This window comes from Zerene cesonia, chromosome 7, assembly GCF_012273895.1.
Source record: "Zerene cesonia ecotype Mississippi chromosome 7, Zerene_cesonia_1.1, whole genome shotgun sequence".
NCBI lineage: Eukaryota > Metazoa > Arthropoda > Insecta > Lepidoptera > Pieridae > Zerene > Zerene cesonia.
The window spans coordinates 4,651,110-4,669,492 of NC_052108.1; the positions used below are offsets into that span (position 1 = coordinate 4,651,110).

The 18,383-nt window shown below is 31.1% G+C and overlaps 1 protein-coding gene across 1 annotated transcript; it reads left to right on the forward strand.

The window, feature by feature from the left end:
* The first annotated feature begins 261 nt into the window (after nt 1–261).
* On the forward strand, nt 262–3,582 carry LOC119828177 (gamma-glutamyl hydrolase-like). The gene is made up of 6 exons (XM_038350276.1): nt 262–506; nt 734–784; nt 997–1,229; nt 1,463–1,569; nt 1,901–1,998; nt 3,306–3,582. Exons 1-6 carry the CDS (start codon nt 262–264, stop codon nt 3,580–3,582), a joined length of 1,011 nt encoding a protein of 336 aa, XP_038206204.1.
* Nucleotides 3,583–18,383: the final 14,801 nt, after the last annotated feature.

An 18,383-nucleotide genomic window follows, 5' to 3' on the forward strand; every position in this document is an offset into this window, starting at 1 on the left:
AATTTCTAAGTGCAATTTATGTGATTTTATTATTTCTAAGAATTAAACTGCTTTTGGATTCTTCTCCTCGCCTATTTTATTCATTGTTGTAGAGATTTTTTTCAAGTTATCTACGTCTTTTTACAAATTCAAACCCTCATTAGATTAAGAATACCAATATAATTACAGATTTATGTTAACTAAGTGATAACGATCATTTGATCCGATAAAATTGATATATAAGGTAAAGTTCAGTGGACAAGCATTGATTCGCCAGAAATAATGAATATGAAACGTTTTCTTCTTTTTTTGATCTGTTCAATTTTAAGCTGTGAATGTGCAGTTATAGTGAAAGATGTAAGCGTTGCATATCAGGAACTTAATGAACGACCCATTATAGGGGTCTTATCACAAGAGCAATCCTTTTATCTCCATGGAAAATTCCCTGAAGAGAATTATACAAGTTATATTGCGGCATCATATGTGAAAGATGTAGAAAAATCTGGTGCGAGAGTAGTGCCTATTTTGTAAGTTTCTTGTATAGAGTAGATTTATTTCGAATCATAATATCTTTGTAAAGTAATTTTTATTCAAATAAGAATAAAAATACATACATAAGAGCACAAAATTACCAGGTTACGTTTGCTTAGAAGTTCCATTCAAAAGATCTGGTTTTAGGTATAGTTACATAAGTATAATATGTGATTTATCATAAGTATGTATAGGTTAAGTTAATCAAAATGTTTATTTGCAGAATAGGTAAAGATAGAAAATATTACGAGGAACTCATGAAAAAAATTAATGGGTAAGACACAATGTATAAATTTAATTAATTAATTATTATTTTATTTATACGATCGAACTTTAAAAAGAGAGCGAGTTGTGTTGTTTTATTCAGTTCTTAGTAGAAAGTTCTAACCTAATTGTTCAACATACACAAAATATGTACAAAAAAGTTAAAGCAATTTTTTTCTATTTAATTAGTCATAAAAACCGCAAGTTTTATTTTTAATTCAGCGTGTTATTTCCCGGCGGCGCAACATTTTTTAACCAATCAAACGGTTATGCTGATGCTGCTCAGCATATTTACGAGATAGCTCAAGAATTCAATGACGCAGGCGATTATTTCCCTATTTTTGGCACATGCCTAGGGTTCCAGCTTATCATAATTCTGGCTTCTGGAAGAGGAACGGTAGAAAACAGGTCAACATGTCGTTCTTATACTAATCTACCACTAATCTTTGATTCAGGTACCTACCAAAGAATTGTTTTATTTATTTATTTTATTTTGTTTTATCTGATAGCGGTTAACTGAGCAAGTAGTTCGTCTGATGTTAAGATTACTACCGCCCGTGAACATTCGTAGAGGTAGGGTCGCTGGCCGCTGCGTAGTATGGAATGTCTCAATCTTTAAAACACTTGATAAATATTTTAACCCTGTATTTTCGGTAGATATTTATTTTTTATTTTTTATCCGTTTCAGACTTTCGTAACAGCAAAATGTTTAGGGATGTTCCAGAAAATATGATCCACGTTTTGGCAAACGAAAATGTCACTGTAAATTATCACCGATATTGCATACTCGAGTCCGTAAGTACATCGTTAATATAATAAATGCGAAAGTTATTTTGTGATATGGTTTTTTTTTGGTATATATCAAACAAAAAAAAACATACCATATAATATATGTATGGTATGTATATATACACTAAGGAAGCAAGAGAGTGATATAGCCTACTTTTTAGTGAGGTCAAAACTTCTTATTCCCAGGAGAGTATCCTATGACCACGAGAGCGAAGCTGAGGGCAATTGAACCTTATTTGGAAAATATAGGACTAAAGGACTATATCTACGACGTGATTTAAAGTTATTATAAAGATTTTGGTGCTTTTCTTACATCTCATGATGATAATCTTTTCAGAATTTACAAAACTTCAATTTAATAAATGATTGGCGGCCGACGTCTTATGGTTATGACGATAATCATATTAAATTTATTGCAACATACGAGCATAGACGGTAAGAATTTAATATAAAGTTTCTATACCTAGGCTAAACGTATTTTTCTAGGTTGTAGGTGTAATTTATTAATGTGAGGTGAGGTGAGGTGTGTAGCTGTTACCGTCTTTGTCTTCTTTTTTCATTTCATTTTTTATATTATATGACTTCAAACAATCATCGTTTATAATTCACAAAGATGTATAATTGATGAATATATAATAGTATAATATTTTCTTTATATATATATCTTGCCTGGTTAAACGAAGTTTTATGTTATTTAAAAAAAAGCTTAAAATTAAGCATCAAAGTCCCATAAAACCCTTCTTCTGCAGGCAGCCGAGTTCATTTCGTGCTTATTCTACGTTAAAGCAATTGTAAAATAAAATTATTTAATCAAAAGGCCTCTATATTGGTTACGACGTCTTTAATTTTCGAAGAATACCTATTGCCGTATTGCGACTTATGTCTGAACTTCGTGATGATGTTCTTACATTGCGTTATTAAAAATTGTTGTAGTAGGATGCAACGAAAAAATATGCTTAACATACTAGTCAACACAACAATTTATGGTGTACTTTGGTATTTTAATACCTTTGTTTAAAACAGTACATTCAAAATCTAATTTTTTTTAAACAAGAAAATGATAAGATACGACGTTTATATAAATCCGTCTTGACAAGTTCAGGATCATAATATTAAAATTTAATGATCATAGTTTTAACAGTAATCTGATAATGCAATGAATATGTGTATCTTATAAGTGTAAGATATCGGTAGTAGCTCGATCATGAATCAAAAGAAAATAATCTGCTATAATTTATGCGGGGTGATCCAAAAATAATCATAAGAAACATTATGTCTTTTTTAATAGTTTCAAGTTAATTAACATTAAACAACTATTTTTTAAACACCCATTTTCCTTTAAAAAAAGGCTTCGATTTGACTATTCAAAAAAGCCTAATAAGCGTTTTTGAGTGAACGAGTCGAGCACACTTTCGCAGGAATTGGTCCAGCTCACATACTACAACCCCACAGAAGATCGACATTGCCCGGTTCTTTGCGATGATTATATTCTGTTGCATGCCTTAGTTTCAATGCTTGCTTATGTTAGTAATCCTCAGACGATTTGTATTGAAATCAGAAAACATCATAATCAGAAATCGTGTCCTATTTGTGAGTTTTTTTGTAGTGAAGATGATATTAAAAGGAGTATTTTTATATTCTTATTAGCATTAAAATAGCCGATAGTAAGGTTCTTTTCCTGAAATATGTTTTTCTTATTCGTAGTATTGGTATAGTTATTTCATAAATTCAATATTTTCCAGATATCCATTCTACGCAGTGCAATTTCATCCAGAAAAAAGTTCATTTGAATGGAAATTATCAAAAAATTACGCACATTCGATTAACGCTGTGAAGGCCAACAGAGTTTTCATGGATTTCTTCGTGTCCGAGTGTAGAAGAAATACTCACGGCTTTCAAGATGCTAACGAGGAGAATAAATATCTCATATATAACTATCCAGCGGTGTTCACTGGAGTTCTTGGCAGCGCTTTCCATGAATGCTACTTCTTTGAACCCAGAGGAACTGTTTCCAAGTGATATGTAACATATCAGATGTATTAATAAATAAATGTCAACCAACATTTGATTGTTTCTTTTCCCGGCCTATTTCAAATTATTCTTACTTTGTCCCACTTAGATTAAAGATTAAGTGGTAAAAAACTAGAAGGATTTTTTCATTAATGATGAGGTTAATTACTTATACTTTTTAACAAACTGCCAGATAACAAATATAAAACAACTATAAAAAGTGTAAGAATAAAATAAAAGATGTAACTACAATTTATAAAAGAGACCTTTGCCTTAAATTTTAGCTCCTTTCAGCTTTCCACATTACAATTATGAGGTATAGATTTCATTTAGCAATAACTTTGACTTTAACATAAAAACTTAAACTTATTCATATTTTACGAAAAACGTGAAAACATACAACTCTACGATCCTAAACGTTTTAGAGGCAAAGGTCATTGTACTTTAAGAAATTATCAAATAAGGGAAATGTATAATAATAAGTCACTTAATATTTAATATATTTGGATGGTATAAAGTGGGGAAGAGGTTAAATACAAATTGTTTATAAGTATAAAACATGATTAAATATAAAAGCTCGCCTTTATCATAAATATAGGTATATTTTTAACAATCAATGACATTACTACTTAGAATATAGCCTCGATATTAAAATACATGTTAATTATTGTGAAATCCAACTGTTCGTTCGTACGTTCGTTTCAGACGTGGGACGTCCACTGCTAGACAAAAGCCTCCCTCAAAGATTTCCATCACGACCGGTCACTGGAAATCCAACTGATAAAGAGGTATTTATATAATGGAATCTTGTAAAACATGCGCTGATGATCTGATGTCGATTAAATATTATGTGTGAATTGATTTAAATCTTTTGTTATATTCTTTATTTTTTTATTGTTATATTTTTTTGATATATTCAAAAATAATATATCTTTAATAGGTAAATAAAGTTTTCATTTCTGAACATGGTGTGTGAATATACTCATATAGTTTCAATTCAATAAAAAATCAATTAAGAATGAACCAAATCTGAAATATGTATTATAAAAACCATAAAATAAACGTATCTATTCCATACACACACGTAAACGTACCTGTCCTTACTTTCCATTATTAATTAGGCATATTATTTATTGTAGTGGTCTTTAAATTTTATTAAATTTTTAATTTTTTATCGTTAATGAATGTAAGACTTCAGCATACAAATAACTTTCTATCCAGTATTCCTATCATTAGAATATTAAATGTTCACGACTACGTTTTATTTATATAAGCTTGTTATACAATTTTATGCATCATTATATCAACGATTCTAAGATAACTGTTCAATAAGGAACATTGCATGTAATGAATTTCTATTGAACTCCTGTATAAACTGAGGAGAGGCGATCCAACATAGCTAAGGGCTATTTGATTCTATCTCAACCACATTTGAAGGGTAGCGACCTAAAACTCAACAAGATACTCGAATATAACGTACTGCCCGAAGCTGTTGACACTATTTCTAAATTATGAAGTGCTATTGGACCTCTGCCTATTTGTAAAATAATAGTGAAATTGTTAGTTCATACTAATAGCCCATATCGGGCCAAGGCTATTTCTTAATTTTGCATATGGTTGTTTATTTACTTTCTTAAATTTTTTTACATTCAATGATTCAAATTCTACATCAATATATTTATTGAGTCTTACCTTAATTTTGAAATCCTCAGTCGTTAAGATGCCTCCTTTTTCCGTAGGGATACTGTCTCGCTGTAAATTGCAATGTGTTGAGAGCACTGAAATCATTTTCCTTATTGCTTTAATTTTAGGTGACTAGTCATGCGGCTAATTTAGAATATTCAACTATTAAAATATTAGAATTTGTAATTACGAAAGTTTCATGTTGATGATCTAGGTTGATTTTAGGTTGGTTATACGAATATAACCTAATAGATTTTTATAGAATGATATATGAAACCACTTGTGGCTGGACCGTTATTTCGATGAGAATTTTTAAAAATATTTATTATAAAATATATCCCTAATCCTTCAAATGGCATTTGCATTTTCTATCGCATGAAGATTGCTTTCGTTACTTAAAATACATTACGTTGCAATAGAAGTTTGATGATTTTCTCACTCGCATTTATATAAAAAATATGTAGTAAGTTGAGTCGACAAGTCTCTAAATACCTTTAAATAGAAGCCCTCAATACACATCGAGGGCTCCGAACCCGGCATTGACTGCTGCTATTAACCTGTGACACTACCTTTGGGAATGCAAGGATCACTTTTGATCGTTCACTTATCGAGAACACTCTTTCATATAATGTGGGCATCTCAAATTATTGAAAATATTGTAGCCATTTTTTATCAAATTACATTTTATCAAAAAACAAAAATTTGCATTAAAAAATATTTAAAATCATAAATACAGAAGAGATAAGTCACAGATATATTTCAAGAAATAGTTTTGGTAGAATGAAACCTTAAACATGTACGTTTTAAAAAATTAAATTTTTAAATCAATCTCAAATTAAATTGGTCGCTGAACTAGATTCGTATCCTTTCCTGAATTGACAATTGGTATAAAATCCACATAGAATTGGTTGGTAACGGGTTTTAGTTTTGTACTTACACAGTTCAATGACATTACTGACCGTTCATTTCTAATAGAAATAATATTGACTCCGCTGAAAGAAGTGCTAATTATTGGGGGTAATTAGAAATGCGACCAGTTGTCAAGACATAACACAGTATACAGTATACAGTTGTGTGGCAAGCTTTGTGTTGTATAAAAAAAATAAAAATAAATATAGATGAACTATCTATTTTATTTGATAAATATGTGTTTAAGTGGGACATATATCAAAACCTAAGTATGTGGCCGTATTATTGAGACGAAGCAATATTTCCGTTCGATATCATAACAAACGTTTCGCTCACTTTCAATCCTTAAGGCCTTGATTGCTATTTATAACCGAGGTTGTGGGCCCTTACCTCGACCACTTACTGGGAAAAAGACTAAAAGAAAATGGTTATCCATTTTCTGTTCATTTGTCTGCAATACTTCCCATTAAACTATATAAAATCGGTAACTTCATTAATGAACCATGTGCAACACGTATGTTTAATGTAATTAGCGTATAATATATTTCTAACAATGTTGACAGTTTATAAAAATATGATTATAACAATAATTATTTTGAAACAGTTATGTAGGCTAAGCTTTCAATTAAGATGAGGTTTGATGAGTTAAAAATTTTCATGAAATTAAATATAAACCTGCCTTGAACGCCGATTTCATCCACGACGTACCATGATGTTATATTATAGCCTTCCTCAATGTGTTGAATACGCCAAAAGGGGTTTCCAATTTGAACTAATAGCTCTTGAAATTATTATAAACACACAAACTTTAGAGTTTTATATAATTACAAGTGGTTATTTTTATTACACAAGACAATAGAGCTTTACTTATAGACACATAAAATCCAAATTAAATTTTAATAGATATGTAAATTGCATAAATAAATATATAATCATAAAAGAAATTAATCATAATTTTAAAGTATAACATCAACACTTGTTAACGCTGTTAAAAAAAATGACGTCACTTAAATATGCATATTTTACGATGGTATAAAATTGTATGCCATTGACGCAATATTATTATGAACAATTATGCAAACCGGTATCCACAGTGCCTTGAACATTATACAGCTGGGGTTGAGAGCTCATTGACGAAGGCTGCGATCGAAGCTGGGCCTGCATCAGAGTGACCTAGTTCACACGCTCAATGAAATGGGGAAACACTCCCCCGGGGATGGATGCGTATTTCCTGCTAAATGTCAGTCGGTTACGCTGTTTTTTTTTAATATTTTTTTTGCACTAGCCACTATAAGTCTGAGCTTTATCTGTACTTTATTACATGAGTTAATATTGACTTGTTTGCTTGCAATTAATGAAAACAATATTGGGATGATATTCTGTTTTCGACAATATTTCTTATTTCTTTATATTATGTTTCTATAAGCTTATCTATCAGAATAATGTTAATTTATTAATAAAATGGCTATAGGTTGTGTGAACAATCGCCACAAACTGTTAGCTTGTTGACTTTCATTAAAGTTATCTAACTAATCCTAAGTAAATTAAGGCATTGACAAACAGTAATGACCGATGAAATATTCTATTTATATTAATTGCTTGCTTACTTCTTGTGATTTTAAGAATAGAGTTATATCTTTGATGAAATACAAGTTTCATGAAACAATTTGTAAAAGCGTTTTTAAAAGTAAATTATAATTTGGATTTTTTGTATTTTGAACTTCTGCATTGTAAATTTATACACCAGATAGATTTGCAAGCCGAAGGACAATCTTGCGCCAACGATTGCAGCGCGGTCGGAGTTCTTTGACCGCGTGTCCCAGTTTTGACGTTGACGTCACAGCTACGCCCCCTGACGTCACGCGCGGGGCTCCATTCAAAAGTAGAACATAGGCCCCTCTGCCGTAACCACCTTACCTCACCTGTACATGCATCCCGAGGTCGTAATACCTGGAGGTCATTTCTCCCCTCCGTCCTTGTATTTATACAGGAAATATGAAAGGTCAATATGAAAATATAATATGAATACAAGGATGAACATTTTTTACACATTTCTTAGGTGAAATGTTTTCTTTTATTGCAGAGAAATATTATCGGAGGTAACAGCGATCGTTGTCGTAGAATTGTGTGATTTCTATTTCTGAGTTACGAGAGATGTGTTTGGGAAGATAATTTGAATAACTACTATTTCAATCTTATTTCATAATTTTATAGAGTCCAGCGGCCGGCTTCGGCTTCACTCGTGGTACATATGTTCTTTCCATAAGAGTTTTCTTTGTGCCTCAACAACATTTTTTAGGAAAAGAAGTCGAATTGGTGGACCCGTTCACGAGTTTTCTGCTTATCAACACATTTCGCGATTCATCCTATTAATCTTACTAATTATAAACGCGAAAGTTTACAAGTATGGATGTATGGATGTTGGTTATTTTTTCACTCGAAAATAGCTTATTTTATCTCTATATAAAATTTGATACAGATGTAGATTATAGTCTTAATTACCAATTACATTATACAAAAGGACTTTACTTTTGTCAAGAAAGATCTAAGTTTCATTAATTATTGATTGAAATACGCTTACAATAGCTTCATAATCGCACTTATAATGAAATGTATTTATAAATTTAATAATTAATTTCAAGTCACCCACTTCTTTCATGACGTCAGCGGCATAGTTGAGTGAACAATGGTGAGACTAAATATTCAAATCTTTATTGTTACCATGTAGCCCTCTGTAGCTATACGAAATTGATGTCATACTTTAAGAAAATTGCGTTATTTTCAGTCTGGAGAAAAAATTCCTATTGCTACTTTACAAAAGTATTCGGTTTTCTATTTAAAACACTTTATTATACAATCCGTTAACACAAAATAAAGCAGTGATACCAATGAGTCTGGTGAGGTGTACAAAAGTTGGACTTTTTGCCGAAATTGTATACCTTATTTGTAATCATAAAATGACCCCCATGTATGACAGTAAAAATAGTAGTCATAATTCAATCTTAGCTGCTGTAAATATTTTCTTGCATTTTTATCCATGTTACATGAAATGCATACGATACTATTTTCCATTAAATATAAAAAGGTTTTTTTTTATGAAAACCGTTCCTTTTTGGAGTTAGGCTAATTGCACCAACAAATGGTCACAGTAAAAGATAATATCTTTGCCAAAAAGATAAAAGTCATGACGTGTATGGGACGGGTTTTGTTTAACGATTATAATTGTATTATATCAGCTGAAATACAAGATTGGTTGGCAACCTTTTAAGCTATTCTTTCGCTCAATGTGCGTTTATGGTTTTTGAGCGTAACATGTAAGTGAAATACTTATGTGTGAATTCTTACTAATGGCAGAAATCTTAAAACTTTACTTTAGTGAAAAATAAAAAAAACAATGATATATAAGCTACATGCGACGATACAATACCATTCACCGAGGCTATTAGTTAATGAAGGTATCCATCAGAAAAAACAAGTTAAATACTATGAGATACCGATAATATTGTTTATCTAAAATTAAATTAAAATTTTCATATGATTTTCAAACGGCTATAAATAGTTTAATCCTTGACACACATAGCGAGGGTCGTGCCCTTTCGAGAGCACCAGCAGAAACGAAGGTTTCGATGAAAACTCTACATTGAAAACAGTTGAATGAGCGTTTATTATAGGCATAATTGAACACCACTTTGCATATTTTCAATCAAACCTCCGTACATCAATTTGATTTCATCTGTGTTTTGTTTCTACAAACTTTCATTCACTTATTCTCTCCATGTGTAATGTAAGTATTATTTTGGATAAAGTAGGTACGGTATATAAAATTTTAATCACACAGCTTATCTGCACTTTATTCACATCATCACTGCTTGAAACAATGAAGAAAAGTGGTGGATAATGCCCAGAATCATCATAGGGGCGCCCGTGTGACCCTATATTGCGAATATATATGGGCTGATCATGATGATGATGATCTTATATTAATGATCTTAGCTGTTTTATATATATAAAATTTCAATTCCGTTATAAAGTCGTGGTAATAAAGTAATTGAATCTATATTGCGTTACCAACCAATTTTGATGACATAAGAATAAGAAGTAGTGTAGATAGAAGTTTCTGTCGATGCTTAAATTTTGTGAATCCGCGACGTCACGTTGCAGGAAAAAGATCACGTAAAAATAATATAAATCGCTATAATTCTTCAAGAAAATATAACTAGTGGTTAGTGTCTTTAAAACGTCTAGTGGTCACGTTGAAGCGCACGCTAGTTGCATCCCTCCCTCTAACCGATATAAATAGATTTACGAGAGCTATCTACTCATGTAGTCGTGCCAGCTTAAGCTTTTCGAGTGCAGTTACTTTTGCTATTGTGCTAAATATGGTTCGATGTTAGGAATTGTAAACAACGTGTACAAAATAGCTACAACGTAGGAACGGACATACAATGATTTATTTTTTTAATATTTCTTATATTTTTCCATCGAAAAATAATACTAATAGGTATACTAGTTCCTTCATAAAATTATATAATCTTTCGTAAAAATCTGTTATAAATCGTCTTTTTAAATAAAATCTTAAGAGTATTTTACTTGAAAGCAGAAAAAGTATATATATGTATATTTTTTTTCAGATTTAATATTAATAACTGCACATGATACACGTACTATTTTCTATGTTTTACTGCATGTAGCAATTTAAAAAATGTAGTTTTTGATATAAATTTTCTTGCAACTAAGTAAATAAAAATCACTACGGACTGCGGTCACGCGTTCTTACTCGAGGCACATCTTTCCATGGAAGAAAACAATATAAATGTATTGGAACGAGGCACATGGAGGAAACCGATACCTTAGCACATTTCCGCGCGCATGTAGCTTTTATTTATAGAAATCAGTTTGTAGTTCATTGTTGTAAAATAGATATATCGTTAATAGATCAGAGTGCTTTCATTTAATACAATACATTTTCGATGAAATTTCCTGGAATAGATTGTTAAAGAGGTATCAAGATGTCGTGATGGACGGAATAATTGGCCATTTTCCATATCAAGGTAATATATTTTTTAAAAAACTTGTTTTTCAGTGTTGAAAATATGAGAATAGATATAGATATAGTTTATTACATTAATTATTGAAAATTTTCCAAACACGTTTACGAACGATTAAGATAACGTCCAATACTAGCAGAAATAAGTACTTCATAGGATTAGAAATAGCTGAAAAAGAAAGATTTAATTATCTTAAATCTTGTTACGAATATCTACTGAAAATTCATGTATAGCTCACACTTTTACATTTGTCTCCAAATTACATGACGTAAACGTCAAAGCTTTGCAAATACGTGACAAATATAACTTCCTATATTTAGAGCGTATTTGTGAAAATGTTAGGTGCTTTATGTACAATGGCTGGAAAAATAATCAGTAATTTATTTTAGTAAAAATATTTCTCGTCGTCGTCACGTGATTTTTTTGGTACAATTAATTAAAAGAAACAAACAATTTCACAGATCCTCCTTTCAATGTTTGCTTGATCTAAAAAAACAGATAATTGGCCGGACGCAATAAATTTTTAATTGAAACGGTTTGTCTTCTGTCTGTGGCATTGTAGCTTTTCCAAGATACCCCACCTTAATAGTGCTATAAATAACATTAATTATGTTTTCTACAACTCCAATAAAAGGGAATTAATAGTCAAAACAAATTAATCGGCATGACTGGTAAATTCCTACACTATCTCAAATTCGAATTCAAGATCGGACAACAGTATAATGGGATTGGGGGCTCTAAATAATTAATTATTTAATATTATTTCTTCATTTCATGAAAACATTACCATCATAAATTAACAAGCATTGACAATTTTTAAACATAAAACATATTTATTAATAAACATAATTAACGATATTATAGTCTTTCACGACTTATTCCATACATTAATGTACAGTTTGTAGCAAAGAATGGTATTTCCATAGCTGTCAACATAATTTTAATTTAATGAAATAATTGTCATTGCAGATAGTTCGATGTTACGATAATGTATGTACCTGAAATTAATAGACCACGCAGAATAAAGTTATGTGTAATAAATTTAGGTATTAAATATCATTTAAAAATTAACATGTATATTTGGTAAGTACGTATGCATACCTATCTATTTCATTGGACTTACTAACAATTTGATTTATTTATATTAACGAAGACTTTCTTTGTTCTTTTAATTTTATTTTTATATTAATCGTACAATGATGAAAAATAATGCAAAGTGAAGTATGATTTAATGATCTTACGATACAAACAGCTATGATAATTAATTTAACCAATATTTCATCCCATTGACGTAGCAAACGTTTACAATACTTTTGCCGTTTTTACAACCTTACGTAGTGGTTTCCAGTCACGTGTAAAAACGCTTGGCTTCTGTTAGCACGTTGACTTAAAACGTTGTTAAAATGACGTCACAGGTCCTTTCAATTTCAACCTACGGCAAATATCCCGATAATTATTTGTACTATAATTACAATATGTTATAATTGCTCATCAAACTGCGCAAGAGATATTAAATGATACATTGAATATTCTAGATGCTTAAATAGAACTAAAGGTTGCTGTAATAATTTATAACTAAATCTTTATTTTTAATTTATGTTAGGTATCCTTTTTCTCATCAAATCTTCCCGGATTTTTACCCTTAAACGAAGACAACTTATTTGCAGTTGTTCAACCTCTACAAATGTACATGGGCGGTGGTGATTGCTTTAATATAAATTTAATAAGAAAGAACTGATAAAAAGCACATGCGTTCACCCCAAAAATGTCTCTGAAGGGTTATCGAACTTAAAAGATCATCTTACGTGCGTGTTATAATCCAATATTTTGCTGACGGCTAGAATAATAATTAATTGCTAGCAAGTTCAAGTTGATAGACGGCAGGTTTGACAAAGAGATCATAAACATTTTCATCATGCAGTTTCTAGAACGATATAAATATTACCTACGGCGTTCTCATATCACTCTACAAGGTCTAATAATTTACCTATTTATTTCCTTGTTTACCTAGATATCTAGATGACCGAGCTTTGCCCGCTATCTTATGATATTTAATATTATTAGAATATGCAGCCTAAACAGATCGAATTATTGACCCTGAAACTCCTTGCATGAAAATAGTTGCATCACTTAGAGTTTTGACATACTGTTTGCTTTACGCAATTATAGTCCACTAGCTGCGCCCCGCGGTTTCACCCGCGTAAGTCCGTATCCCGTAGAAATATCGGAATAAAAAGTTGCATATATAATTCCAGTTGTCCAGCTGTCTACGTACAAAATTTCATTGCAATCGGTTCAGTAGTTTTTGCGTGAAAGAGCAACAAACACACACACATCCTTACAAACTTTCATATTTATAATAATAGTAGGATAGGAATACCGAGATGAGAATCTAAGTATCAGATTTTATTCTTCTCAATATAAATTTGTTCTACTTTGCGAAAGAATATGTATTAATTTAGATTTTAACTCCTAAATAATACTAATTCCATAATAACCTAACACATGCGTCATTACCATAAATGGATGTTTGAGCGTAACAATATGTTATTCATCAATGACGCTCTGCTCTCCCTAGTTGTTATTCATTGGTATTCAGATATTACGCAGCGTACTTATCACCGCAGACATCATTTGTAGTCATATAATGAATTGGACTTAACTGATATGCATTGCGGTTTTATTCGGTAGGAATCCGACATAATGAAGGATAATCCAGAATGTGATCTGTTTGCGGATAGATGGGGAACTTTTTTGTCGGCATGTCTGAGCTTCTGCGAAAGCTACAACTAATCGAATGTCTTTATTTTATATTGTTACTTGTATCTGAATGTCATTAATTGTAATTATGTCATGTATTTAATTGTAATTGTATCATATATATTATTTATAAATTTAAGTGAAATGTTATATAATGTAAAAATTGATAGTTAATAATTAATGTTATTGGTGTAAAACCGTTTTAATTATTATAAATAAATAAATAATCCACGTCTTCTTCCCCGGGGGCTGTGGATGTCTATGCAAGATTTCCCCTCTACAAAATAGGTACGGTATACATTTTTAAAACATATGATTAGACACTAATGATTAATTCAATTATATGCTTACATCATATCGTAATAGAAACTAAAAAGTAGTGAGTAGGTATAAATAACAATAATACAGAAGCAACGTCCTAATAAACATTATTGTATAGGTCATGATCGTAGCAGGGAACATATTTTTCCATTCGGCTTTTATACTTGTGATCAATTGGACTGGATATGAATAGAAAGTAAATTGTAATGACGGTTGTTAAATATGTTTATGTTGCTACCAAGGCTTCATATAGACTAGTTTACTGTCATTGCTTTGTTTGGTTTAGTCGGTTATATATAGGTATTGACTTTATAAAAAAATATTTATCGAGATAGGATAACACAGCTGCAAAATGAAAGTCTGTAATCGGCTAATGGAATATATTTAATATAACATTTATTAATTCCTGAAATATAGGAGAGTTAATAAAGCTATTTAACGTAGTCCTTTTCCACAACTTCTCCTTGATCACCAGGTTGTCTGGAAGAAATATATATATATATATATTGTTACGTTTATTATCATTTGTGCACAATAAAGTGTTTTTGTTTCTTTGTTTGTTTGTTTGTTTAGTCTGTTCGTATGTGATAAGCTCATTTAAATTATATAACTACTACTATATACTAATAATGCAATAGAAAAAGGAGAAAGATATATAAAATCAAGTAAAAAGATGATGTTAGGGTAGGTTGCAATCGTGAACATATTTAAACTTACTCAAATCTAAATTTTGATATATGAATTCTAAAAATATGAATAACAAAATAACATATTGTTGAGGTTTGCAAACTCATAGTCTTGGATCCTTAAACCAAGCTGAGATGAATCTAATATTTAGAAATCAATAAATTAAAATATATAAAAAAATAATCAAAATTTACCTTACTCCTCTGAATTAAACACCTTGTTAAGTATTATATCAGAATCGTATACCAAGACATAATATTACAGCAATGTATATTAACAATTATACCATAAATATAATGCAGAACGTGGCATTTTTTTGAGCAAATATTCAATGTCACGTTTTGTTCACGCTAACGCAACTTTTTAACACGATTGTTTTGATTGGATAAGCAAGAGCCACGTGAAGTCCCTAATTACTTCATTAATTGACTTGAAGTTGTAGAGGCGCAACAAACAATGATTTCAATTTGTTGGCTGTTACACGCCGATCAAATTCTCAGTAAGTACGTGTGGTTAAACAATTTTGTCGGAGGAAAAAAGGTATGTCAAAACACATAGAGGGGTGTTTATTTTTTTTTTGACAGAACAAGCCAGAAAGCACACGAGCCTACTAATGGTAAGTGGTCACCATCGTCCAGTGATACTAGAAACACTGGTTGTGTCGCATAAATCTATATATATAAAATTCTCGTGTCACAGTTTTCGTTGCCATACTCCTCCGAAACGGCTTGACCGATTCCTCTGAAATTTGGTAAGCATATTGGGTAGGTCTGAGAATCGGCCAACATCTATTTTTTATCCCGATATTCCTACGGGATACGGACTTACGCGGGTGAAACCGCGGGGCGCAGCTAGTTAGAAATAAAAATAGGTACGTTGCAAATTGAATTACTAATATGAATCGATATTTCTTTTTTCCTATGCTACCAATATAAATTTCATAGAAAGGTACCCTGCAAGCATGATGATAAAGCAATTTGATATTTATAGCAACGAGCTTGTTAGTGGTGCAGTTTGACCCATTTAAAATTAGTTTGCACTCATCGACCTATTCATTCATCATTCACAGAGTGGGGAGGGGTCCAAGGCTCATACTATGACGTCACTGGGGGTTTAAAAATCATAGCCCCGCACCGTACAACAACGACGTGCCCCTCTTCTGACCTACTAACCCAAAACGATATTTTGTGACGTAGGCAGTACGGTGGTACAGTTGAGTGCTTGTTATGGTAGCATGCAACTCCTTTAGTTGCAGAGCAAAACTTATTGGGTGCTCCCATGTTGGGGTTTCAATGAAAGGTGGTTCGTTGAAGAGCAACCGCGGTGCAGATGTATTGTACACACTCACACAACAATTACTCTGTGTTGCTATTGCTACAACCTTCATTCGTTGGTTCTCGAGGTCTTTTATTACGTTAGAAGCTCAATGCAGGAATGTTTACACATAATAAACCTTATATTAAAAACATGGCTTTTTGTTAAAAGGCAAATTTCGACGTTACGTTATTTTCGCTTTTTTGTAAAAAATTTAACTTTATAATTATGAGATCCCAGAGTCCCAGCTGTGGGAACATATATGGGCTGATGATGATGATGATGATGATAATGAATTATGAGATAAGCATACCTACGATTTTTAATATACTTCTAGACCGAATAAATATATACCTTACGGGAAAGCAATTTGTTTGAAATCAATATATTATAAAAATAGATGTATAATGATATTGAAAGCAGATCCTAAAAGATTTTTAAATAATGATAATATGTTTTAGGTATGATAAAAAGAAATAAATTATTTTGTCTGTGTTTAAGAATGGCAGGATTCGTTAAGTATTCTGGAGGGAACTGTGTCGTCTATTTTTGTTTTGTTGTTGACCGTTTAAATGTGTATTAGCTGTTTAACAGAAACAAATCGATTCTAATAAACCTTTCGAGATCTAATCTAATTGTTTTTTTAATCTTCAATTAAGAGTGATAGATTATAGGTGTATATAGTCGGTTAATAATTTTGTTTGAGGTGAAGTTTGAGACAAGAGCTGTGCAGGTTTAGATTTGAAGAAATCTGATTCGATTTAAATGATGAGTTTTGCATTGAATTTTAAAATCATTGCTGTTTGTTATACAAATAAGTAATAATCAATCAGCGAAGTGGGGAAAGCATAATATCCAGAAACAGGCTTGCAAATCCACCTAACTAATATTGGACCAGCGTTGTTGATTTTTGTTTAAACTATTAAAATAAAGCTTAACTTCTTTTAGTTTCTGTTTTCTTTCTTTAGATTAGGGAATTAAGGCCACAAATAGTGTTTGGTTCATAATTTTTATCTATAGTCTATAATAGATACAAAATACTCTTCATAGTTACAATATATTAGACGATCGTCCCGGCTCCGCCCGGATATCAAGATTGTTTTTTTATTCCAAGGGAGCATTTAATCGCGATAAAAAGTATCCTATCACCCAAGTCAGCTCATACTCTGTCTGTATTTCAAATTTCATCAAAATCCATTCAGTAGTTTCAGTGTAATTTATAATATTAGTGTGATTAGCGTGATTTATGTTGGTGAGTAGAAATGTTTACTGTATCTACAAAGTTCATAAGCCTCCATTATACATTATAATCCAGATACATTTACATAACTCTTTACTGAGTAAGAGAGCTGTTTTTGTTTACTGTCAATATATTATAAGAAAACTGGATGCATACTAAGCAGGGAACATCATAGTTCACATCCATAGGTATTAACAGTTCATTCACATATCCATAAGTATTTTTAATGAAGACCAATAACCGCAATTAAAAATAATTTTATGATTTTTCGGTGCTCGCTAAGGCTTCATTCCTAAAACTTTCACAGGAAAGAGGTGGTTGTACTTATTTTATTAGATTAATTATATTCTGTACCAAAATTGAAATTAAGAGGACATTGAAAAGACCTCAAAAATGTTTGATATATCTATAAAGTTCAAGGGATTATTGACTACCTACATTTATTTGTTACATAAATAGAAAGTAATTGAAGGCAACGTAAACCACAGTAGCCATTATAGTAAAACAGTGGTTTTCTGTAATGTATCTACTATATTGGTGTTCGGAGATCTAAATATAGAAGAATATTTCGATATCTCTATACATTACCTGTATTAAATATGAAAATAACCTTAATTTTTAAGATGAAATGAAAAATAAGTACGCTTAAGACACAGACTTGTTTACGAATCTTAAAAGAAAGAATATTTGTTCCGTACCGAATAACGTTTTTCGAAAGTAATTGATGGCATTTTTGATTTTTGGATTGGATTAAATTAAAGTCATAAGTTTCTAGAACAAATCGAATTATGACAATTCTATAGCCTTTCGATATTTATCACCTATTTATAGCAGTTAATAATAGGATT